This window comes from Serinus canaria, chromosome Z, assembly GCF_022539315.1.
Source record: "Serinus canaria isolate serCan28SL12 chromosome Z, serCan2020, whole genome shotgun sequence".
Taxonomy (NCBI): domain Eukaryota; kingdom Metazoa; phylum Chordata; class Aves; order Passeriformes; family Fringillidae; genus Serinus; species Serinus canaria.
In genome coordinates this window covers 51,680,656-51,706,173 of record NC_066343.1, presented here as the reverse complement: position 1 = coordinate 51,706,173, position 25,518 = coordinate 51,680,656, and the positions used below count along the sequence as shown (strand labels likewise).

At 38.6% G+C, this 25,518-nt stretch overlaps 1 protein-coding gene across 2 annotated transcripts in view; it reads left to right on the top strand.

Annotated features, from left to right (window-relative positions):
• CERT1 (ceramide transporter 1) overlaps nucleotides 1-25,518 on the top strand; it is an 82,551-nt gene that overhangs the window by 31,058 nt on the left and 25,975 nt on the right. For both annotated transcript variants that reach the window (XM_050986470.1, XM_050986469.1), the window contains exons 4-6: nucleotides 20,662-20,769; nucleotides 21,549-21,687; nucleotides 22,671-22,754. In XM_050986470.1, the coding sequence (XP_050842427.1) occupies nucleotides 20,662-20,769; nucleotides 21,549-21,687; nucleotides 22,671-22,754 (331 nt within the window). The remainder of the gene's footprint in view (nucleotides 1-20,661; nucleotides 20,770-21,548; nucleotides 21,688-22,670; nucleotides 22,755-25,518) is intronic.

Here is a 25,518-nt window from a genome sequence, read left to right as displayed (position 1 = left end):
TTTTGTACAATAAATTTAGTGTTCCCATTTTTTGGCCTTTGAGGAGCTGCTGGACCAAGTAGTTTAGATGTTTGTGTAGAATGTATTTAAGTGCATATTGAAGTGCTGCAAATAGTCTTCAGAAGTCTATTTTGATGTTGTGACCTTTATAAATGCATTTCTTTTATCAGCTTACTATATTATTGACAACTAGGCATTGTCAATTTCTAGCAATGGTAAATATTCTAATATTGATGAATGAATGTTAATTATAAATACAGTCTTGTAAATTATTTTAAAATAAAAACTTTCCCGCAGTGTAACTTCAGATACATCATATAGCAGGGAGGAACAGGAAGAGTGTCTGTTGCCATTTCTCCCTCTACTTCCTCTCCTGAAATTTGGCTGTTTCAACAATGTGTGGTGTTTAAAGTATTTGCTTCCTCAGCAGTTATTGCTGAGGTCTGTAAAGAACTGTGGATGCCTAATGTTTTAATTTTTTTTTGGCATTTCGTACTAATAAAAGTTCCTCTAGCCATACTTCTCCCTGTTCCCATTCACAGGGAGACAAGTAAGACTGACATAAGTGGAAGCAACAGTGCAGATGAAGGAAAGCACGGGATATATGGGAGTAGATATATATTGTTCAACTTTGGTTTTATTTATCAAGTTCATAAAGAGGATTATAGGAGTGTGAGGATTAGACCTCCTTTTACCTATGTTGGTATCCATGTCCTAAGTGTTGGAACAAATTTCTTAAGTAATCTTGATGTCAACTATTGTTTCCTATTTACTGGATTTGGGTTTCCTTGATCTTTTCTTGGATTTCCTTGTCCTGGTGCTCTATAGCAGGCAACAAACTCGAAATATTTCTGTTTGATACTGATATGGATTGTATAGCATACACTCTTACTTGTTTTGTGGTAATGCATTTTGCTTCAGAAGCTACTGATCCACTCTCCTATTGTGGCATTGTGAGGCTCTGGCTTGAAGCTTTCCTGAGGAGGCTGGAGGACAGCATTCAGATATCCATATTAACCTGTAAAGTGCTGTTCTAATAGCCTGTTAACCTGTTAAAATGAGTGAAAGGTATAGGCAAGTCACTGATGAGTGGCAGAGATACTCTTTTAAGGTTTTACAAAAGCACTCTGTACAAGTTTGAAACTAAAAAGTTATGAACTGTTGCTCAAGCTTATGCAGGAGCACAGATGTGGGGTTATTTGCTGTTTCTGTCATTGTTGTGTGTTGATGTTAAATATGTAACCTAAGTTCTTGTGTATTCACATTTGACATCTCCCAGCAAAGCTGAATTTGAAGTGTTTGCGAAACTCCTCCTTGGTAACTAAATAACAAAATATGTTCGAGCAGAGGCTTCTAAACTTGGCAGTAATAAGCTTACTTATTTTGGATTTTGACCAGAAACTTAAGGTAGAGTGGGAAATACATAGGAGAAGGATGTAGCTGTCTCAAGTCTGAGCACCCTGTCTTAACTTTTCAAATTCATTCATCCTTCAGTTGGGAATACTGTCTTTTTCCTTTTATCTTCAGTGACATCTGAGCAGTATAGAGATCAGCAAAGAAATAAAGTGAAGTACTGTCCTGAAGGAAGATTTACAAAGTTTATTGTTATTCTTCCCCTAATGTGAACTAAAGTCATCCTTACTAGATGCTATGTTTCACTCTAAGTTAGATTGGGAAGTGTTGGAACAGTAGGGGCTTGTGGAATCATTTTAGACTGTTTCTGCCATCAAAGGGATTTCTTGCCATCCTCATAAAATGAGTTCTCCTTTATTAAGTAGTCTTACAATAAATCTAGAGAGATGATTTCATTCATTTTTGAAACACTTAACATCATGTCTTTTTCTGTTAGAACAGTTCCTTATTCCTCAATTGTTGTGCACGTGGATGTCTTTTACAGCTTTCTCATACCTGGCATGGCTGTCTTCCATACTCAGTCTTCATCTTTTGGTGAAGTCTAGCACCAAAACAGAACTCATTATTCCCACTAGGATCCTATATGTGTTGTATAGAATGTAGGAGTATTTTATGGATCTTGTATGCTAACATTTTAAAACACCACGAGTTCATTTAACTTATTCAGCCTGCAAACCACTAAATCTCATTCATCTCTAGAACTATCTGCAGATCGTTACCTGTCCTGTATATGTACAGTACACTATTTCCTATAACCAAGTAAACTTGGAACTCCATTTTTCTTGTGTATATAAGTGTTAAGTTTTTGTTGCTTTTCTGTCAACTTCAGTCTTTCCAGCTCATCTGCTTTGGGTAATAATTATTGTGCTGTGTGAGTTTGGTTCTGTTCCTTAAGTGGTTGTGCTGCTTCTAGAACTTTGTAGAGTATGGGGGCTGTCTACATGAAGTAATCCAACCTATCTCAGTTCACAGCTGAACTTGCCTGTTACTCTGTTGGGAGCTGCCTATCTAAATCTGAACCTGTACATATAATGCACTTAAGATAATTTTAAATCTTTGTATCCACGAAAGCTGAGATCACTTATCTGTTCCTAATGAAAAAGTGTTCACTTCCATCTTGTCAGAACATTAACAGATAGTCTTTACAGTCTTAGAAGAGGTCTGGAGCTCTTCTCTCAAGCCCCTGCCCCAAAAGGTAATGAATTTACTTGAGATGGCTTACTCTTATCTTTCTTATAAATTAGCTAAATATACTAATGATTCAAGATTCAAATGCACAGAAGGGTTAAAGTAAATTTTTGATCACTGCATAACCAGGCTGGTGAACCATGGTGTTCTGAAATAGCTAATGAATGCCTGAAAATTACAGTTCAAATTGCAAATTAGCAGCAGAGTGTTGCCTTTTAGGTGCAATACTGTGTAAAGGAAAACACTTGCAAAAATGCTAACTCAGTATCAAATAATGTGAAAGGCTTGTGACAGTACTGTTCCACTAAGCTGTTGAGTATGTCAGTTAACATTTTTGCAGTGCTGTTTAATGAAGAGTGATGTACATGTCTAAAGTAAACTTGGTCTCAAGACTAATGCTTGGTCTTGAGGTGACTGGAGCTCTGGAAGAGTCAACTTGCAGCTGGCTGTGCAGTAAATAACCAGTCTCATTGCTATAAACAAGTGGAATTCCAGTATTAAACTCAGAAGTGTTATTAATTCTTTTTGTAAATAATTTGGATAGTGCATACTTTCATTTAATAGAAGTAAGGGCAATGTCAAGGTTTGTCACCAGCAGAATGACATGCAGTTATCTTTAGGAATCTCAGTTCTCTATGGCAAAGTGGTAGCATGTTTTACAAGGTCTCCCTGAAAACAGTATTTTTCATTGAGACATCTGTGTCGAGCTTGACTTTGATGATGAATGCCCCTTCAAATTAGGCTAAGCTCTTGGTATCAAGAACAGAAAGTAGAAATCTGCAATGTAAAAGTAGTGAGTGCTTAAACAGTTGAAAGTTGTCACTTGCCAATACTGTATGCTAGTTACTCAGAATTATTAGTCATCACCTCAAAAAATACTGTGAATCAACAGCTTAATAGAAGAGTCTTGGGTATCAGACTCTGTATGTCTCAGCCTACCAAAGGCAGTTTGTTTTAGCTTTCTCAAAGACCTTTTTAGGAGGTGACTTTTCTTCAGTGAGCTTTCACTACAGTGAAACTCAATGAGGTGATATTAATAGATGTTAGTTGATCCCCTTGCTGTAGGGAGGAGCGCTCAACAGCATGGGTGGCGTGCGCAAGTACCAGTGAGACATAGTAACATTGAAGAGAGGTAACTTTCTGGCTCTTTGGAGAGGCACTTGCACCACCACTATCCTGAAAAACAGAGGAACTCCAGAACGTAACATGACTCAAAAGAGTTGAAGGAATTCTTCTGGAAACACATCATGGCCTGGGGCATCTCCTCTTTTAATATAATGTCATTACCATTTATCAGAACTTCTTAAGGTAATTCTTCCAGTATAATTTTCACTGTAGATCAGCAAAAAGATCTTTTTTTTTTTCTCTGAAAACATATCAAGCATGAAAATATGCATTTGCTGTTATTTTAATGTTGTCTATGTATAGACTGACTGCAGAGGAAAAGAAAGTTCATGCTCTTGAGCATACTTATTTTTAATAGTAGGTGAGAAAGAAAGGGCTTAGTATTTAATACTGTTTAAAAATTCCATAATTGCTTGGTATGAACATAGTCACCAGAAAACTGGGGGAATGGAGGGTCAAATAGCGAAAGGTGTCCATCTTTGTGTATTACTGTAAAATTGCTTGTTTAAGCAAACAGGTGCACTTGAGGATGCTCAGCTGAAAAGAGTTACTTGCCCTGATGTACAGTATGATGGTGGTACTGAAATTTTGTAAGAAGTTGTGCTTTCAGGAAATGATTAGATGGGTTATTCAAGTTACTATTCCTTTGCTGACAATAACAGAGAGTTCTTTCGTTAAAATTTAATTAAATACTAATTAAATTTCAGTGAGGGAAACTAAGCTTGGGTATGTCTTGCATGTTCCCTTATTTTAGCACTGGTATCAGCAGTAACTCTGATACATATGTTAGTGCATGTCATTTGATGTTGCTAAATTTGCTAAATGCACTTATTGCTGAAAACTGAAAGAAGACTAGGGGAATGCCAGTGAATCAGCAGTTTCAGTTGACTACACAAGCATGTTTGCTGCAGTAAGCCTAAATGTTTTCACTTCCAAATTGTTGAAACTTCCCTTTCAGGATTGAAAACAATAGTTCTTTGTCTGTCTTGGCACCCTTTTGCCATTCTTGGGCCCATGATCGAACAGCAGCTTTTAAATTGCAGCATTATTAACAAGTAGTTACAGTTATTACTGTCTAAAGCTGGACTAAAGCTTTGTCCATTCTAGCCCAACACACTTGATTAATTATGAACAAAGCAGATTGTTTTACTTTGACCAACCCAGTCTTTCTTTGCCTGTGTGTTCCAGTTAATGTTTCATAACAATGGCTTTGGCTTTGAAAATAGATACTATAATTCTCTGAAGAATGCATCCCTGTGGGGTGTAGGTCCAATGTAATTGGACATGCTCTGGTCAGGAGGTGGTACTAGAGATCTTGCATGCTAGTCATTCTATTGTAAAAATGTTAACTGCTTCTTACATAGCAGTTAACTATTCCTTCCTTGTGTTACAGTATTGTCTGCTTCCAGCAAAAGAATTCCTCTGTCTTGAAACAGTTCTTTTTTAACAAGGTGAAGTTTTTTTGCCTCAATTTGCTGGTTCTCAGACTTTCAAATGTAAATAAAAGGTTTGGTTAAATTCTGTCTCCTTCAAATTTTGCTTTATTCTTGTGCTGTTCAAAAAGTGCAGCATCAATTTATTTCCATTCTTGTTTCTACCTGTCTCCAAATATGCTAAGCAAGGCTAAGCAGAAAATATATAATTAATGTGCTTAGTGATATTTAGTGGGTTTGAGGAACCCACTAAATAGGGGTAAACCTGCCAATTTTGCAGAGTACGAAGAAAGGGCAAAGATAACAGCTACTTAGACTATAGCTCCCATAATCTAATCAAACATTATACACAGAATCACACACAGAATCACTGTGTTGGAAGAGACTTCAAGATCATTGAGTCTAACCCATGCCCTAACATTTCAACTAGACCATGGCACTGAGTGCCACATCCAGTCTTTTATTAACACATCCAGGGTGGTGACTCTGCCACCTCCCTGGGCAGACCACTGCAGTACTTTATCACTCTTTCCATGATGAATATCCAACCCATATTTCCCTTGGCACAGCTTGAGACCGTATCCTCTTGTTTTGTCAGTTGCTGCCTGGAGAAAGAGATTAACTCCCACCTGACTACAGCCACCTTTCAGAAAGTTGTAGAGAGTGGTAAGGTCACCCCTCAGTCTCCTTTTCTCCAGGCTAAACACCCCCAGTTCCCTCAGTTGTTCCTCACAGGGTTTGTGTTCCAAACCCCTCACCAGCCTCGCTGCCTCCTCTGGATGCGCTCAGGCATCTCAAAATCCTTCCTAAACTGAGGGCCCAGAACTGGACACAGCACTCAAGGTGCTGCCTCACCAGTGCCCAGTACAGGGAAAGGGTGACCTCCCTGCTCCTCCTCCACATCATTCCTGACACAGGCCAGGTTGCCTTTGACCTTTTTTGCCACCAGGGCACAGTGCTGGCTCATGTCCAGTCAGCTGTCACCAGTACCCCTGGGTCCCTTTCTGCCTGGGCACTGTCCAGCCACACGGTCCCCAGCCTGTAACGCTGCAGGGGGTTATTGTGGCCAAAATGCAGGACTTGACAATTGGACTTGTTAAACTTCTTCCAGTTGGACTCTGCCCATCCATCCAACAGTTCCAGGTCTTTCTGCAGAGCCCTTCTCCCTTCAACAGATCAACACACGCTCCCAGCTTAGGATCACCTGCAAATTTACTAATGAAAGACTCAATGCCGTCATCCATGTCAGAACAGAACTGGTCCCAGCACAGACCCCTGAGGGACACCACTGCTGACTGGCCCCAGCTGGATGCAGCACTGCTCACCACCACTCTCTGGGCCATCCAGCCAGTTCTGAACCCAGCAAAGAGTGCTCCTGTCCAAGCCCTGGCCTGCCAGCTTTTCCAGGGGTATGCTGTGGGAGACAGTGTCAAAGGCCCTGCTGAAGTCCAAATATTCAACATCAAGAAACTTTCCCACATCCATCAGGCAGGTTACCTGATCACAAAAAGAGACCAGGTTGGTTGAACACAGCCTTTCCCTCCTAAAGCCACAGTAAGTGCTCTGTGATGACACTGAGTATAAACTGTTCCATAACCTTACCTGGTACTGAGGTCAGGCTAACTGGCCTATAACTACCAGAATCCTCCTTCCTCATTCACCCTTTTTTGTGAATGGATGTCACACTGGCCAGCTTCCAGTCCTCTGGAAACTCACCAGTGAGCCAGGGCTGCTGGAAAATGATGGAGAGTGGCTTCACAAGCTCACCTGCCAGCTCCCTCATCATCCTGGGATGGATCCCATCTGATCCAGTGAATTTATGAACAACCAGGTGGCTCAGCAGTTCTCTGACTGCCTCCTCCTGTATAGGGGGACCATTCTGCTCCCTGACACCATCTGCCAACCAGGGAGAACAGTGTCCTGAGGACAAGCTGTCTTCTCACTAAAAACTGAGGCAAAGAAGGCGTTAGGCACTTCTGCCTTCTCATCTGGAGTTACTGAGTTCTCTCCCTCATCCAATAGAGAGCAAAGGTCTTACCCTTCCTTTTAACATTAATATATTTATAAAAACATTTTTATTATCCTTTACAAAAGTTACCAAATTAAGTTTGAGCCGAGCTTCGGTCTGCCTAGTTTTTTTCCTACATGCTCTAGCAACTCCCTTGAATGCTTCCGGAGAGACTGACTCTCCTTCCAAAGATGATACATCCTCTTTTTATTCCTAAGTCCCTTCAAAACATCATTTCCCGTCCAGGCTGGATGTTTGCCTCGTCGACTCATCTCTAAGCACACTGGGACAGTCTTTTCCTGTGCCCTCAAGATCTCTGTTTTGAGGCATGCCCACCTTTCCTGGACTCCTTTGCTTTTAAGGGCTGCTTCCTGAGGAACTCTCTGAATAAGTCTCCTAAATAGGCCAAAGTCTGCCCTCCAGAAGTCCAGTGTAAAAGTCTTATTCCTCCTGATTTCACCAAATATCAAGAACTCTGTAATTTCATAATCACTGCCCCAAGTGGCCTCCAACGACTACATCTCCCACCAGCCTATCTCTATTTGCAAACAACAAATCTAACATAGTCCCTCCCCTGGTGGACTCCCTCACCAGCTGCAACAAAAAAGTTGCCCTCCACACACTCTAATAACTTCCTGGACTGCCTCTTTTTTGCAGTATTGTTCCCAACAGATGTCTGGTAGGTTAAAGTCACCTACAGGAACAAAGGCTGGTGATCCTGAAACATTCTCCAGCTGTTTTATAAAATAAGTTGTCTACCTCTTCTTCCGGGCTGGGCGAACAATACCAGGCTCCCAGTAGGTTTTCAGCCTTGTTGGCCTTCCCCTTAATTCTTACCCATAAGCATTCAACTCCATCGTCATTAATTTCAATACCAATGGCATCAAAAGCCTCCCTAATTTAAAGGGCCACCCCTCCACCTCTTCTCCCTTTCCTATCTCTCCTGAACAGCTTGTAGCCATCCAGTCCAGCACTCCAGCTGTGTGAGTTGTCCCACCACATTTCCATGATGGCAATTACATCATAGCTTTGCTGTTGCACCTTGGCTTCCAGGTCTTCTTGTTTGTTACCCATGCTGCATGCATTAGTGCTCATGCACCTCATCTGGGCTACTGATTTCACCCCTAACTCAGACTTATCACCCTTGGGCATGCTTCCAGGGCCTGCTGCATCCCCTTCCCCCTTCAAATCTAGTTTAAATGAATTCTGCCAGTTCATGAGATGAAATTTTTCTACTCTTAACAGAGAGATGCAGCCCATCCACTTCCAGCAGGCCAGGTGCTGAAAATGTTGCCCCATGATCAAAGAACCCAAAATTCTGCAGATGACACCAAACCTTGAGCCACTTCTTGAGTCTCCTATTCCTTTCATCATTTTTGTCTGTCACCAGAGGGACTGAGCAGAACACTGTCGGTGCTCCTACTCTGTCAACCACTTGACCCCATGCCCTAAAGTCTCTTTTAATTGTGCTGACTCCTCTTTTCAATCTCATCAGTGCCAGCCTGGAGTATCAGCAGTGGGTAATAATCAGAGGGCTGAGTCAGCCCATGAAGTCTCTCAGTAATATCCTGTACCTGGGCCCCAGGAAGGCAGCAAACTCTTTGTGGGATAGGTCCAGTCCACATCTGGGGCCTCCTGTTCCCCTCAGAAAGGAGTCACCCACTACGACTACCCTTCTTTTCTCTTTAATGTTAGAGGTGGTGATCCCTCTGACAGATGAAGTGTAATTGGGAGGCTCACTGGGCAGATAATTTTCTTCTGTATCATCTGGCTGATCATCTGGACTCAGGGCCTCATACCTATTCTGAAATGGCACCTGGCTAAGTGATGGGGATTGGGAGGAACTTCTACTACCTGCCCGAGTAGGAATCAATTTTCAGTCCTCTTCATCCACCAGGTGTCTTCCTATTGCCTTATAGTGGGAGGCATGGGAGTCCTCTGACTCTTGGTGGGTGTCCCTCAGGGATGGCAGGGCAGAACTCCACCAACCTATTTCCCTTTCACTATCTCTGATAATCCTTAATGTTTCAGCTCCCTTCCTAAGCTCACCGCCAGCAGCGAAAGGAGATCATTCACCTGTTCACACTGCAGGCAGGCTTCTTCTGCAACGCCCCCTGAAATTACTGATAAGCTCAAACACTACACACTGGAATGGGTCTGGACAGACACATTCTTTTTGGAGGGCTCCATTTGGTTACATACACTTGTAGTAACCACAGTTTTTGACTGTGTACAAACCATTACTAACAAAAAGCCACCAAAACCTACTTACCAACAGAAACACAACAAACAACAAACTAAAAACCTCACTAGAAGGAGGAAACCTGAAACCCTGCCTTCATGAACTGCCAGGTGAGCTACCGTACCTTGTCCCTGTTTGCCCATTCCTGTTCACCTCGCTCCCTAGAGCTCTCCTTTAATCACCCCACCTCTCATCGGAGGAAAACCCTGCCCTGAGCCTGCATGGCTAATGAGAACGAGGAACCAACCTGCTCAGTGCTCTTTTAATCACCCAATACCCAACAGGAATTAAGGTTTGTGTAAGTACATCTAATTGATCCTCAGAGGGTGACTGGAATGGTTTGTGTTTTAATTCTTGAAAAGAGGCCATCATGCTGACTAGACATGTCTTCAACAGATGGAGAGTGTTCAGCTGATAATACTAGTCATATGTAGTCTCTCTTAGATATCTACCTGAATAGACAGAACCTGCAGTAAAAAACATGCTCCAATTTGGGTTTGAACTTGGTCATATGGGAAGAAAGTCTGAAATATGTGGACTTGGGGCTTCATTTAGGAGAAAAACTTGTGTTTCACTTGACTGGAAAGGTTCTCTGCCCTCTTTGTTGATTGATACTGTCTTCATATAAGAGCCCTGTGTTTTTTTGAAGTGTTTTTCTTAACTGTTCTCAAGTGTGAGGCAGATTTGAGTCTGGAGTGCTTTTGGATATAGATACAATAGCTTCACTTTCATAATTTTTATGGCTGCTGCTTTTTCAATGCCTGAACTGGAGTATGAGATCTATCAGAATTTGAAAATCTGGTAACAGATTTTGAAAATCTGGTAACACAGTATTTGTGTTTTGTTGTTGCCATGCAGAATGGTCAGGAAACACCTTACCTATCATCAGGTGGGAGTTTCCCTTCCCTCACTTCACAAGGGGATAAAGGCAACTTTTAGTGTGTTGCAGTTCAAAGCAGTCAAGAGCAAGAATATCACCATTCTCCTGAAGTCTTAATGTCACCCCTGTGCACACTGGGATCTCTGCAAGCAATAGGATCAGTTTCAGTTTGCCAGCTCTTAACACATGTGCAGCTTTCTCTTGATGAAATATTCGGGGGTACACTTCAGTGAGAGAACCGACATTGGGATTGGACTTCAGCAGTATGTAGAAAATATGAATCTACAAAATAATTGATTACGTAGATGCTGAATGTGTTTCTGCAATTGCCTGGGGTTTTCATAGTACAGTGGGCAATTAAGGCAGAAATTCTTACAGAAAGAGCTCTACAGCTTGTACAAAACAGACATGCTGTCATGAAATAAGATAATCTACATTCTATAGAAGATTTGAGTTAAAATAGGCACTAAAGTGCTTGTTTTATTATACTATTCTCTAGCTAATGCTTATCACAGGGAGGTTTTTGTGTTGGTACCAGCTCTGTTCTGGCACCCTTTATCTTGTTTATACTTTTTACCCCTCTGGAAAGCAAAGTAAGACCAAAATGGTGTCCCAAAGCTTAGTGCATAGCCTAATAAGGACCAATATAATTGGTATTACAGTATTACAGTTCTGTGTAGAACTCATGATAGCATTTATCTTCAAAATCCTGAACATTTTAGGACCTAGATCCTTTGATTTGTTTTCCTTTCCACCAATGTACTAGAAGCAGCCTTTTGTCAGCTGTTTTCCAAACAGTTTCCAGATTTTTCCTTCAAGGTCAGGGTAGGTCAGCTTATTGTAGAGACCTGTGCTGTGCTTGAAGTTGTTTTCCTATTACACAGAGGGTATTTGCTTTCAGCAAATAAAAGCAGTCTGGGGGTTTTTTTTGCATCAATAATAGTGTGGAGGTTGTACTTGTATTGGCAAGTGAGTTTAATATCTTTACTTATATGTTTGTTAATATTGTATGTAATATAAGTTAATATTTTAGTTTTCAAAGATGAGCTTTCTGAAAGTTGCTTTTATAAAACAGTTTTGCAAACTCCCAAATAAGCCTGTATAAACTTAAGTGTTATGAATACAGTAAATAACTTATTTCAGATGAAATATGTCTGTATCATTGCTTCATGACTTTAAATGGGTTTGGTAGGCTTTAAATAAAAATTTGTTTTCTTCCAGTTCTTCTCAAAGTGAGCATACATGCAGAGAAAACTAGTTTGGTGAGGGTCTACTTAATGTATAACCTGTATATGAAGAAATCCTGTGCCTGTTTGCCTGGCTGATATATTAAAATCATATATATATGATTTTAATGATGAGCAGTGTATTTGCAGACTAATGACAGAGCAGCTGAACATAAAGAAAAATCTCCTACTTGAACATGTGCTTGAGACACATGTGCCAAATTTTTTCTGAGACAACTATTAAACTTTTTAAAAGCTAAATTATATTGAGCCTAACTACTTCTTGTCAGATGAAGTTCTAAAAATCTGAGCCAGATCATTTGTCAGAATGATTTGCAGGTACTATGTCTTTGGACAGTCTTAACTGAAAATGAGTGTGTTCTTAGTTGGTTCACTGTTTTGAGCTGGCTGAGAAGTCTGACTTCAGAATAATTTCTTAAATCTCTGTTACAATTTCTAATTCACTGTCATCCATTCAGCGCTAAATGTCATTGTTGCTACTTGCATGCTGTGTGGAAAACTTTATCCTCTCTATGCAGTGTGTCTCAAATGTAATTATAAAGGCTAAAGGTAAAACTGCTCTGGTTTTAACTGTCTACCAAGAAAAGAAGGTTTCTATGCCCAGGGACTGAAGCAGAAACAGGGTAAGGGTTACTACTGGTCAAAGACCACTAGTAACCTCCAGCGGTGTCTGTTTCCTTTTCGCTATTTCCCTCTAGTGGTCACACACGATACTGACTTGGGGAGATTAAACAGATGAACTGGTACTAACCCGAAAGTCGTGTGAGTGTATCACAACGTAATTTTCCCAGTCCTGATCTGTTAGACCACAGAGTATTGTGCAACCTTGTGACAGAAGGACATACTCTCATGTTTTGAATTGGTGATTCACCAAGGTTTTGGAAATTATCTGAATTTTTATCCTTTTAGATATCCAAATGTGTCTTTTACATGAAATATACAAAGCTTTTAAGTTAGATAAACTCATAATCTGAGTTTGCTTATAAAGTTTTTTGATATGACATCTACTTTATATGCATATCTTTGCCCTTCCGTATCTGTGGCTAGGTCGTACATCTAAACATTAGAAGTATTTAGATAATTTATCTCTTTAGCATTATGTTGGACTTGTTCTTAACTCATAAACTAAAATGAGATTTATAGAATCATGTGGTTTTATTCTTTAAAACAACTAATCTTATTTTAATCTTGGTAAAACAATATTTTCATGTAACTTTTTTAGATCTTGGTAAGCCATCAAGTATATAATAGAATTGCTAAGACTGAAAACAGTCTTTAATATTTCCACATTTAGTTGTCAACCCAGCACTACCACCATGTTCACCACTAAACCATGTTATCGAATGCCCTATCCACACATTTTTTTAACATTTTCAGGTATGGTGACTCCACCACTTCCCTGAGCAGTATATTCCAGTGCTTTACAACCCTTTCCATGAAAAAAATTTCATAATGTCTGAACTAAACCTCCCTTGCTGCAACTTGAGGCCATTTTTGCTTGTCCTGACACTTGCTACTTGTAATAGGAGACTCACACCCATCTCACTACAGCTTCCTTTCAAGTTACTGTAGAGAGTGGAAAGGTCTTCTCTGAGCCTCCTTTTTTGCCCGGCTGAGCTACCACAAGTCCCTCAGCCACTCCTCATCAGACTTGTGTTCCAGATCTTCCACCAGCTTCATTTGACTTAAGATCTTGCAGATGTTGCTTCCTGTGTAGGTTGGGGCAGGCACCTCAGGAAGAGTACAAGGATGTTGGTAAGTCATGTAGGGAAAAAATGAGAAAGGGGAAACCTTAGCTAGAACACAGTCTGATCACTGCTGTGTAAGATAATATGCTTTTCCAAATGCATTAAAAACAAAAGGAGGGCCAGGGAAAATCTCCGTCCTTTAATGGGCGTGTGGATGGGAGCACTGTCACCAAAGATGAGGAAAAGGCTGAGGTACTTAGTACTTTCTTTGCCTTGGTCTTTACAGAGAGATCAAATATCCTCAGGGAAAGCAGCCCCCTGAGCTACTATATAGGAATGGGGATCACAATAGACTTCCTGTAACTCAGGAGAAAGTGACCCCCCCCCACAGATTTGTGACTTAGCTACTCACAAATCTGTGGGGCCATGAGATTCACCCAAGAAGGGTGGGGGAGCTGACGAAATACAGCCAAGCCTCTCTGCATCACTTGTGATCAATCCTAGTTTAACCAGGGACACATCAGATAGCTGGAGATTTACAAGTGTGGTGCCCACCTACACGAAGGGTCAGAAGCAGTATCTGGGGAACTACAGCCTGTCAGCTTGACCTTGGTGACCTCAGTGTTGGGAAAGGTTGTGGAACTTAAGAGTATCCTGAGTGTGATGACTGGCACATACACAACAAGGTCATCAGGCCCAGCCAGCATGGATTTGTGAAAGGCAGGTCCTGCCTGACCAACCTAATCTCCTTTTATGACAGAGTGACCTGCTTAGTGGATGAGGGAAAGGCTGCAGATGTTTTCTATCTAGATTTCTGTAAAGCCTTTGACACCATTTCTGATAGCATTATCCTGGAGAAACTGGCCCGTGGCTTGTACAGGTGCACTGTTCACTGGGTAAAAAACCAGCTGCATAGTCAAGACCAGAGAGTGGCAGTGGATGGAGTTACATCCAGCTGGTGGCAGGTCAGCCCTGTTCCCCAGGGCTCAGCATTGAGTCCAGTTCTGTGTCGTGTCTTACAGACAATCTGGATGAGGAAATCAAGGGCATCCTCACTCAGTTTGCAGGTGACAAGTTTGGTGGGAGTGTTGATCTGCTGGAGGGTAGGAAGGCTCTGCAGGTTGGACATTGGGAAGAATTTTTTCACTGAAAGGGTGATCAGGTATTGGAATGGGCTGCCCAGGAAACTACTGGAGCCTCTGGAGGCATACAGTAAAAGTCTGTATGTGGGACCAAGTGTTTTGGTCTATTTGACATGGTGATGTTGTGTCAAAGGTCGGACTCAATGATCTGGGAAGTCTTTACCAGCCTTAATGATTCCGATTATTTTCTGCCTGTCATGCAGAATGGTGGAGTTTGTCCTACCATTAGGACAAACTCTTGTCCTACCATTAGATAATTACGCCTTCAGAACTCTGATACTTAAAATACAATATGTTAATCTGTTGTTTGAAAGTAAAATTACTTTTGGACAGAATTATTGCCTAGATAATCTGAGCTTAATATATGGAATTTTTATGTTGTCAAATAGATGTTTGATTAGAAATGCACTTCTAGAGGTGGCAGAGTGCTGTTGCACTAAGAGCTTTTAAACCAGACTGGGCTTTGTTTTTTAACAAACATGGTTTTGACTCAACAGCAGTACTAGTTTTTTATTAATCTTAAACCCTGGACAACTTGAGCAATCTAAAGCTGTATCGGGAACATGACAAAAAGTTGCCTGTCTTGGAGTCCCTTATTTCATAGAACTTTTTTTGGTTTAAATGTGTCAGTGAGCCTCTGTTGTTTTTGAAGGAAGTAGGTGTTGAGAGAGGATACAGCAAGAAGGAAATAAGAGTAGGTTAATAGGTTTTGAAAGTGAAGAAAATTGTGTTAGTTTTAATAGGATGTGAGATTCAAAACAAGAAATGTATTAAAAGTAAACCCTTTTTTTCCCACTTTTTCCAAATTACTGTTAGGACATGCCAATTTAAACAGCATATGTTTGCCTGTGTTTCCTTAGCGTGTGAGATAGTTTTCCTTAAATTCTTTGTCAAATGTATTGTGGAATTCGACAATTCCATCTTTTTTATCCTCCAGTTCTACCATATATTACATTATGCCAGCCATTTGATAGAAATATCTATTCTGATGGCTAAATGTTTAAAGATTAGAAGGGAAAAACCAATCAGTTTCTGAATTTAGCAGTGCGAAGGTAACTGCTAATTGCACTAGATGAACAAGGGACTTTGTGAGTTTTGCAGGAACATTTGCTTTGGCAGTTTTTCTTCTTACTGATAAAGAAGCATAGATAGCTAAGATTGTTTATCTGCTGATAGATATATTCTGTGTGGCTGGAAAGCTTTTTGTATTCCATTTCTTTTAGTGAGAGTAAGAACCTTGCCTGCACCTGTACTTTGAATCCTAGTGTTTCTTGTTAGGAAAATGTTCATTCTGATTAAGCAAAGTGTAGGCCTCTCAAGTCCATATCTAGAACAGGCTGAGGCTTGCAACAAGTACCTTTTCACAAAGGTGAATAAACCCCCATTGCTGTTTAACTATGCTCTTTGAAAATATTATTGTGGTCTTTAGCCCAAGATTCTTCACCATAATACTGGTGGTGGATACGTTTTTCTGGTTCTACAGAGGTGATATTAATGCAATACTTAGCTATCTTTGATTAAAAAATTAAACTAAACCAACAGCTGGAGTAAGAGGCAATCACTCCTTCCTTGCCATTTTGAAGGGTAAATAAGATTGCTTAAATGCCTGTTAACTGTGAACACGGTATGTGCCTTAGTCTCCTTGCTCTGTTCCTGGTTGAGACAGGCTGGGTTTTCCCTACATGCTCAGTCCCTGCAAGGCACGGGTTTTCCCTCCCACCTAGTGGATGCTCCATGGGAGAGCCAGTTCTCGGACCCATGCAGCAGTTTTTCCTACTCCTCATCTGCCTGGCTCATCTGCCTTAGTTACCACTTAACCCTGGCAACACTCCATTTTGAATTCTATACAATGTGACGATGTAATAATATTTAATATAACTATTATGCAGTTTTGTATAACTGCTAAAAATACTACTGCTTTCACTTGGGATCATAACTGTTCTTTTTTTAAAGACACAGTTGCACAAGTGCTAGCCAGACAATATGTAATAGAATTAATTCATTCTTTAAAATCCACTAGGTTTCAGAGCATGGAAACAAGCAACAACACTTCCTTTAGTGCATTGGGAACTGACACAAAAACGTCAGTGATTTTTTTGCCGGTATCTAATGGAATGGAATTTATTAATTCTTATATTACAATACAGACCTTACCTGTCCCTTTCCTGACAGCCCAGATTCACAGAAGGGATAAATGTAGCCTCTCCCAGACTTGCTCATAGTCCCATAACCCAGGAGTACAAACTGCTTTAGTTTAATTACTAAGTACACTAAATGCTGCAGTAGTTTAATTACTAAGTACACTAAATGCTGCAGTTATTGTCAGCTTGGGGTTTGGTACTTTTGCTCAGCGAAGAGTTTTATTTTTATATGTGTTTTTGAACTTGGAATTCCTGGGGATTGCTCCTGTGCACATAACCTGAGTGTTTACTATGGAATTGCAACATATGTCACTGCTGGAGGAAAGTTAGGTCTACATGTCTTTCCTTGGTTTTGGAGTTGCAAAAAAAGGTCAGATTAGAAACTCTTTTCTTTTAAATAGTCATCTGCACTCTGCTTGGGAGGGCTGTGGGTGGGGAAGCACTATTCAGCTGCCCTGACCTGTATTGTGAATTTTTATCTCTGCCTTCCTGCTAACTACCACCTTAGTTTTGCAACCTTAAATTTCCATTGTCAGCAGCTTCAGAATAATTGGAAAAATCAGACCTACAGTCACATGATAATTATATCTTTAATTTCAGTCCTCAGAAATGTATTCTTGTACTGCCCAAAGTCTAGTGTCTGTTGTGTTCTTACTGTCTACAATAATTTCCTATGCTAGCCCTGCCTCGGCTCATCCATGCACTAACCCATCTTTCTGAAGCATTTGCAGCAAGACTAAACATTGCCTTTGGAGTGCAGTTTTTTTACAGGGCTTATCTGCTTATTTTCCACCAAGCCTTTCATAGTACCTTCCAGCTCCTTTGTGTTACTACCTTTTCTATCTTCTGGGTCTTTTCTTAAGATATTGTGGTTTGATCTCTTGGATATTTGAGTGGGATTGAGTGTATTTTCACAAATACTGTAGGGAATGAGATTAGAGTCACTGTGTCCTAATATCTGTTCCATCACCTTTTCAGTGAGCTGTATGCCTTAGAGGGAGGAGCTGTCTGCTGGTTGTGTTATGTAAAATAATAAATAATGTATAATGCTAACTCAATATATCTGCCTTGGTGAACAAACGTACATTGAAGTGCTTCACAGGTGCATATTAACACAAAATCAAAAGAATTCCTTGAAGACATGTGAGAATAATTTGCTTGATTTTTTAAGTGGGAGAACTTTGCTTTGAGTCTGTGCTTTATTCAAGGGTATTATTTTCCACTTAAGGATCAGTGCGATCAGTAACAGAGATCTGCAATATGATTCTGCAAATACTTAGCTTTTTTTTTTGAAAGCAGCTTTTCTGACGTACTGCCTTGTTGCTGATACTCGCATCTGCTCCAGTTAAAGGATCAGCTTTGGATCATGTGGCTTTTTCCTCTTGTCTGTTTTAACAAAAGGATTAATGGATTTCGTGCATTGCCTTAGAAATCTGAAGGTGTTGCAATTACTATCAAATGCCAATTTTACTGTAGCTTTGAAGCTGTGGTATATGCATGGAATTTCAAAGAACATCTTTTTATCGAGCTTGGCGATTTGGCATTAGTGCTTGATGGTATGAATTGATACGACTTCTATAAGTAATTTTGTTTTCAATCAGAGACTGTTGATTTCTATCATATGAACTCTACTGGCTTTTCCAGTTTTTATCTTGGGAAATTAAAATTTATATAAACAGAAGAAACTTTCTGATTCTCAATGTAAATTATTATTTCTGCAGTGATTAGTTAACGATGATCTGCTTTGCAAGACATAAATGCGGCAGTGACCTGCTCTCGTTTAGATGTTGCGGTAGTAGAATGGTGGGGCTTTGCATGATTCATGCTTTCTTTGTGTTCATCTGCCTGCATGTGTCTGCTGTGAGCAGGATGGCTTGTCTGTGCAGCAGTTAGAAATGAGTACTTATTTTCCGATTCTTGTGAAAAATAAGTATCCTCAATGTAATTTTATGTTTTTTCCTCTTGAATGTTCAAATATAATTGTGTGACACAGTTTTGTGAACATGGTCTGTGAATGTACGTGCTTTTGATTCATCATGTGTGCTGTTCAGTCTGCTCTTAATGCCTGCTGAATTTTCTTCTTGATAACAAATAGTTAATAATGTTGCACGTTTTTATTGGTAGACTTTGCAAGCTGATAGCTGTATCCATATAATTGTGTATGCTGTTACATGTACGACTCTGTAGTGTGGATTGATTATTTAGTGGAAATAATTATCACAGGCATAAACGGGAGAAATAAATATTCTGCTGAAAAGGTACCTTAAAAAAATTAAGCTTGCATATTGATGTAGAAAGAAGGGTTGGGTTTTTCCTTTCACTTTCAGTTTTTATTTTGTGAACTAAATTAGCTGAATGTTGACTGTATGCATAATATCAGAAGAAAGGGAATTAATTCAGATGTAGACTATAAGACATCAGATTTTCCACTTACAAGTTTACAATATTCTTGGAAGTTCTAAAGTAGGACTATATAAGTGTGGCTTTAACTAAATCTCAAGTAAAGAAATCCAGAAATTTCACTTCCTAAGCTTAAAGCAAGGTCTTGCATAGGTGTGTCTTTCTCACTTTAGGGACAAAATAAGAAAACACTTCCTATCTTTAGTTAAAATACTCTAACATCGGTGAAGTGAGTATTTTGGCTATATTTTTAAATGTATCTGTTCTTTAAGCCATATCCTATTAAAATGAAGTTTTATCATCTTTCCTAGTGTGTACAAGTTACAGAGAAAATTAAAGGAATTTTCACTGTCCAACTGACTATAATAAAAGCATATTGGGTCATCTTAGGATTTCTGGCATATGCTTAATTAAATATTGAAGATACTGATTAAAACAGTGAAGTCTTTTTATATTTGTGTTTAAAGGAAAATTTAAAAGTAATGTTTCAAAGTGTTGGGTGACTCTTCTTTTCAGGTTTATGCTTATTAAATGCTTTTGAAACAAAGCAGTCATATGCCCAGACTCTTACTTGTAACTCAGACGTACATACTTTGTCCCACTTTGCCCAAATTCTTAACCAACACTTCAAAGAACTCTTTTCCTGCTTTTTATCTTATCCACACTCTCCTGCCTTCTCAAAGCCTATACAGCTCCCAGTTTTTCCATAAAATGTACAACAGCTGGAATTTCATAATTGCTTCTTATTTGTTCTGTACCGTTTGTTTTGTCTCCCCTCTCCCTGCCCCACTGGAGTTTTGGTGCTACTGCAGAATTTGTTTCTGTTAGAAGTCCTTCACCTTCGTCTCTGCTTGATCAAACTCATCTGCTAACAGTATTTCATATATTAATCTGAACCATCTGTTTATTGCTTACATTCTCTATCAAGATGTTTCATCTCCTTTGTCATGCACATCATTTAGATTAACATTTAGAGGAATTTATTTTCCTTCAGTTCCTCAGTATCTGTTTGACTTGTGAGGAGATTTGTCAAACTCCATTTTTGATCTTCTAAATGTTATTCTAATAAAGAGATGTTTTTCTTTTTTCATTGTTTAGTTAGTTACTATTATTGTATCCTTTCTCTTACTTTTAGTTTTTCCTTGTTTTATGTAGACTTTTGTTCTCATGAAATATTAATTTCAGTCTAGTATAAATAATTTTGCTGAAGAAGCCTGAAACAGGAAAAAAACTTGATAGAAGTAATTGTCTGATTTTCTTTGATTTCTTTTTTGTTGCTTTTAAAAAGAAAACAGTACTATTTGTTTGATTGGACAGAGTAACTGAAGTTGATTGTCTTGAGACTGAACCATGTTTAATCCCCCAATTAATTGTAGAGTAATGTAAGTTTTTTTAATAGGCTGTGTGAAAGTTACTTCTTAGGAATTACATAAACCAAATTAATCAAACACTGTCCCTTTTTTATACCATTTAGTATATATTGCTGTGTCTTTTGGGGACACATGATTCATGGCAGGTAAAAAATTATTTTACAAATTGATTAATCAATAATAAAAAATAAGTTTATAATAACTTCACAGATACTACATCAACATCTTAGATGCAGGGACAGTTTGAGAGTTTGAGTTATTTAAAGCTTTACTGAAAAAAACAAGTGGGTGGGTTTCAGAGAAAATTGCATTAATCTTGTTTTCAGTATTTCTGTTTTATCAAAAGCCTCATCACTCTAGTTTTTTGTGTGGTTTGATTTTTAGACTGAATCTGGCTATGGATCAGAGTCAAGTTTGCGACGTCATGGCTCCATGGTGTCTCTTGTCTCTGGAGCAAGTGGATACTCTGCAACATCCACCTCTTCATTCAAGGTTGGTGCAAAAAGTTTTCCTAATATTCATGCATAAATAACATGCAACTGGGAAAAAAAAAAGTAACATATGAAGACTTATTCACATAATTATAGAAAAAACACTAAATATTTAGCTTGAATGTGAGTAGTCCATCATACAGATGATATGGAAAGCTCTCTCATGTCTCTCACACAATTGTCCCTTTTAAACTGAGGTGATGTCTTCTGTGGCAAGAAAATCAAACTGGTGAGTGTGTTCATTAACTTTTTCTAGTTTACTCACCAAATATCCTGGGCTCCAAATGAAAACAAACAGTAATTCTGTAGTTTAATGAGTGTGATATAGCCCTGCCCGAAAAATTATGGCTTTTCTTGCGTCATGCATATAAATATTTAATATATGAACTGAGTGTGCTGTACTTCAGAAAAGGAAAAACACAAGAAAATGGAATAAGGTTTGGAATAAAGATCTTAAAGTGGAGCTGACGGCTTTCAGGCAAATATGTATAAGGCTGGTAGCATGTAAGTTCACTTTTTAATAAGGTTTTGTGGAGTGCTCTGAAGTAGCAGTTGCAGTCAAGAGAAAACATTAAGACCAGTGAGAAAATGAGTAAGGAATACTCGGATATGGTTTCTTCTGACATTAACAGTATTCCATAATTGCTGATACCTATAATGTCCTTAGTGTGCTTCAATTTCTTCTTCATAGCTGCAGAAATATCTTGTTTAAAAGATACTGCATCAAGCTACTGTTGTGTATGTAGAAACATTTCAGGCTTTTTTAATTTGTATTTTCAGAAGGGCCATAGCTTACGTGAGAAGCTTGCTGAAATGGAAACCTTTAGAGACATCTTGTGTAGACAAGTTGATACTTTACAGAAATACTTTGATGCTTGTGCAGATGCAGTTTCCAAAGATGAACTCCAGAGGGATAAAGGTAACACTGTAGCTGAAAACCCTTCCCTCCATAGAATGTAGCTTTTTACCGAGGAAACCTCTTAATACTGTAATAATACAATTTAATGTCTTATAAATAAAATATGTATCCTAAATTTAGTTTAGTAAAGGATCAATCATTTGCATAACTGCATAAACATGTTAATTATTTTTACTTTATAATTTAGATTTGCTTTAAAATCTGCTTGATGTTAACTTTTAGCTGTCAACTGTACAAAAGCAATGCTCTTTTTAAGTGTTTTTTTATAAAACACCAACTGCTTACTCTCATGAATTAAATTTATTGCTGTCTCTGACCTATTATTTTGAAAAACAAATGGGATATTAGATTTGATAGAAACAATACACTGGTTTTTGTCAAAAGTCAAAACTGCTGCCTTAAGTAATGCTTCTGAGGTGTATTGGCTGAAAATAGAGTACTGAATGCACACTTGAGACCATACTAGAATGTGATGTGGATGCCTACATATCTCTGAATTCCTTATACCAGAGCACAGCTTGTCACTGTATCTGCAAGTTTTACTGAGGCATTTATATTCATCCCTGTTATATTCATCCCATTCATTTGTTCTGGCAGTGTGAAACTTTCTGTAGCAATAAAATACCAGAGAAATGCAATTCCACTTTGTTTTTAAACTTTCCAGCGCAGAAGATTAGATAGGTACTGAATCATGGCTCCTGCTTATCCACTTGTAACACCAAAGTATGTTGCTCTCACCAGAGAATTGAATGCTAAACTTCAGTGCTGAGCAATGTCAGATTCTGCTGTTAACTGACATTTACACTGGTAGTGGTCTTGGGTCAAAAAAAATAAACCGAATGCAAAAGGGAGGAGGGGGTCATGACTGTTGTTACAAGTAAAAAATTGCTGGCTAGCTGTGAAGATGGTCTTGATTCTTTCTTGCACACCAAAGAACTAGAAAAGCTTTCTCACTCCCATAATACACTCTCTCTCAAATCTAGTGGTGGAAGATGATGAAGATGATTTCCCTACAGTACGTCCTGATGGAGATTTTGTACAAAACAGTAACAGCAGTAAGGAAAAATGTAAGTATGTCCCAATTCTTTCAGTGATGAGAATTAGAATGAATGGTATGGTGATATGTCTGGTTCAATACAGGTGTATTATGCTCTTTTCTAAGCAGAAAATGGCAAGAATAGCTATTTAAGTGTATGTGAATGGAAGTTCTTAGTCACATTATAATTCTATAGCAACTTCTGGTGATTCTCTGAGTTATTCTTAATTCACACAAATACTAATGGAAGTTTGTCAAGCTGTAATTTCCTATTCTGTGTCTAAAGTCGTTGTTGCTACAAAATTCTGTTGAAACAGCTGCCTTATTCAAATATTGGGAACTGAGATTTTGGATCAGGTTATTGCAAGTGTTACCTGCTTTAGGAGTCTGGTGGAGTTCAGTGCTTTTCCACTTAGGAATGTCCCCCTATGATTTTCACAAGTACTATGGCTGTGGAATGGTTAAGACAACACAATTAATGATTCTCATTTATCATAATTTTAGAGCTTTTTTGCTGTCCTTTACATTATTATAATGAGCAGAATTCTGATTTTTATTTTTATCATAAATGAACTGGTTATTTTACTCACTGTACCCATACAACAAATGTGAAGAACTCACGTGAGTCTTTCTGTTCTGAGAACTCACGTGAGTCTTTCTTTCTGTCTTTGTCCAGGCCAGAACTATCAAATTTCTATCAAGAAATTTGATAGTTCTGGCCTGGACAAAGTTGTGTTTGCATTTAAACTGTATTGGCATTTTTCTTAGACCTTCTCATGTTTTCTGACTCTAATATTCTAGTGTTTACACTCTCTACTTGTTGGCAATTCAGTTAGTCCTACGGTATTTCTTAGACGTGATTCACAAAGCTTGGAAGTTGCACCTCCAGTTTCAAGTGTGATGGAATCTCCCAAAGTACTCACCAGAAATGTTTTTAAAAATGTAAATACTTTCATGAAGAAGCTAGAAAATATAGGGCAAAATAAGGCTTTTTTGTGTCTTCTGTTTTCTTTTTAATTGGCTGTTGTTCCTATGTATTACCTATTTCCTTCTTGTATTTAAGTGCTTTTTCTAAAGCATATCCACAACTGTTGTGATGGAAGAGAAAAGGAAACAGAATGGAAGGAGCTTTTCAGGTTACTTCCAGAATTCATCACTAAAGTAGATTTTTCTACTGAGTACTAATTGTAATGCTGATTTCAGAGACTAAGTAGCATAACACAGAAGTTTTGAAACAAGTGCAAGCAGGTGTATGGCTCCACTAACCTTGTTGTCTGTATGAAACTGTACTTTTTTTTTTTTTTAAAGAACTGTTAAGTTAGATTTCAGAAAACTGAAAAAGCCTTTAACAAATGCTAAGTTAGAGTTTAATTTTACTGCATGATTCATTTTGGAAGAGTTGTCTTTGTCAAACTCAATTTTGTGCAGTTGTGTAGGAGTTACAGCTTAATGTACTGGTAGAAAATCTTTTCATATCTATGTTGTTCTGGCACATCTGCAATATATATGCATATACTATGGGGAATGTCATTAGGAAAGTCTGTATTTTTAATGAAGCTGGTCATCAGATTTTTGGGAACTTACATGCTAAGAAATTGATACTTGTGTTATGGATACCTGTATAAACTCACTCACTGTAGCTCACTACAGGTAATAATTCTGCAATCCCTTGCATTTTGCAGAACTTCTAATTCCAGTTGAGTCCTGTATTCCATTAAATTTACTTTTGATCAATTATTTCTATGAAAATATTTGTCCCCATTTCAGTTTTTCTGTGTCTCAGTCTGATTTCTAATGGCTAAATTAATTAAATATTTAGTAGCTGAGTGCTGCAAAGCTTGATTAGAAATTAATAATTAGACTCTCTGTCTTAAAGTGGAATTAAAAGTGATACAGTGGTGGAAGTAGGTGTCTCAGGTTGAGGCAGCCGTGCTCATGTATTGGGCAGAAAAAAATGGTCAGACTGAACTGGCAATGAAAGATTTATCTTGAACTTCACCCTTTTTAAAGCTTAGCCTCAGAGCAGCTGTTAAAATTTGGTTTCTCAAATTTCAGGTACTCTTCTTGAAATTTCTATCTCATCCTGGAAGGACTCTAATAATAACTTATAATTAACTGTAGCTTACAGGTGGTTGCCTGTTTATTCTGAGATGGTTCTCCTCTCAATGGTTCAGGAAGTGAGGCATTGGTTCAACCTCTTAATTTAGCTTGTTATGATATGATGGAATGTGTAAGCCTGCTGTTCAAAACTACTAGTGCACCAATCTAAAGCTCAAATTATTAGAATTAAGACTGACTCAAGGGGCCATATTCAAACTGACTTCTGCAATTTGTTCTCTGGGTGGGAGGAGAAAATTGTTGTAAGTATGGACATTTGTGTACTGCTGTGAAGGTGATTTGGATAGGGAGGCTTTCTCTTTTCTGTGTTCTATAGGATCTTTAGGTGAAGAGGTAGGTAGAGTACTGTGAAGTTGTTTAAATATATTGGCCACTTTCCAATTACAAGATCTGGTAATTGGAACTATAATAATTTATATAAAACACTAAGGTATGGTGTCTGGCTGATGCATATTTGCCCATTGGTATCTTATATTCAGGAATGTAGAGTCTTGATCTCTAAGTGTTCCCATTCATCCCATCAGGAAAGAGAGCATATTTAGATTTAAATTTTCTAAGAACAGGAAGAGCAGGAGTAACCTACTTAAGGAACCACTTTGAATACGGAAGATGTCTTTTGTACTGGAACTATAAAGATGGAAATGGTACAAAGGCTGAAGGAGAGAAATTCGATGCGA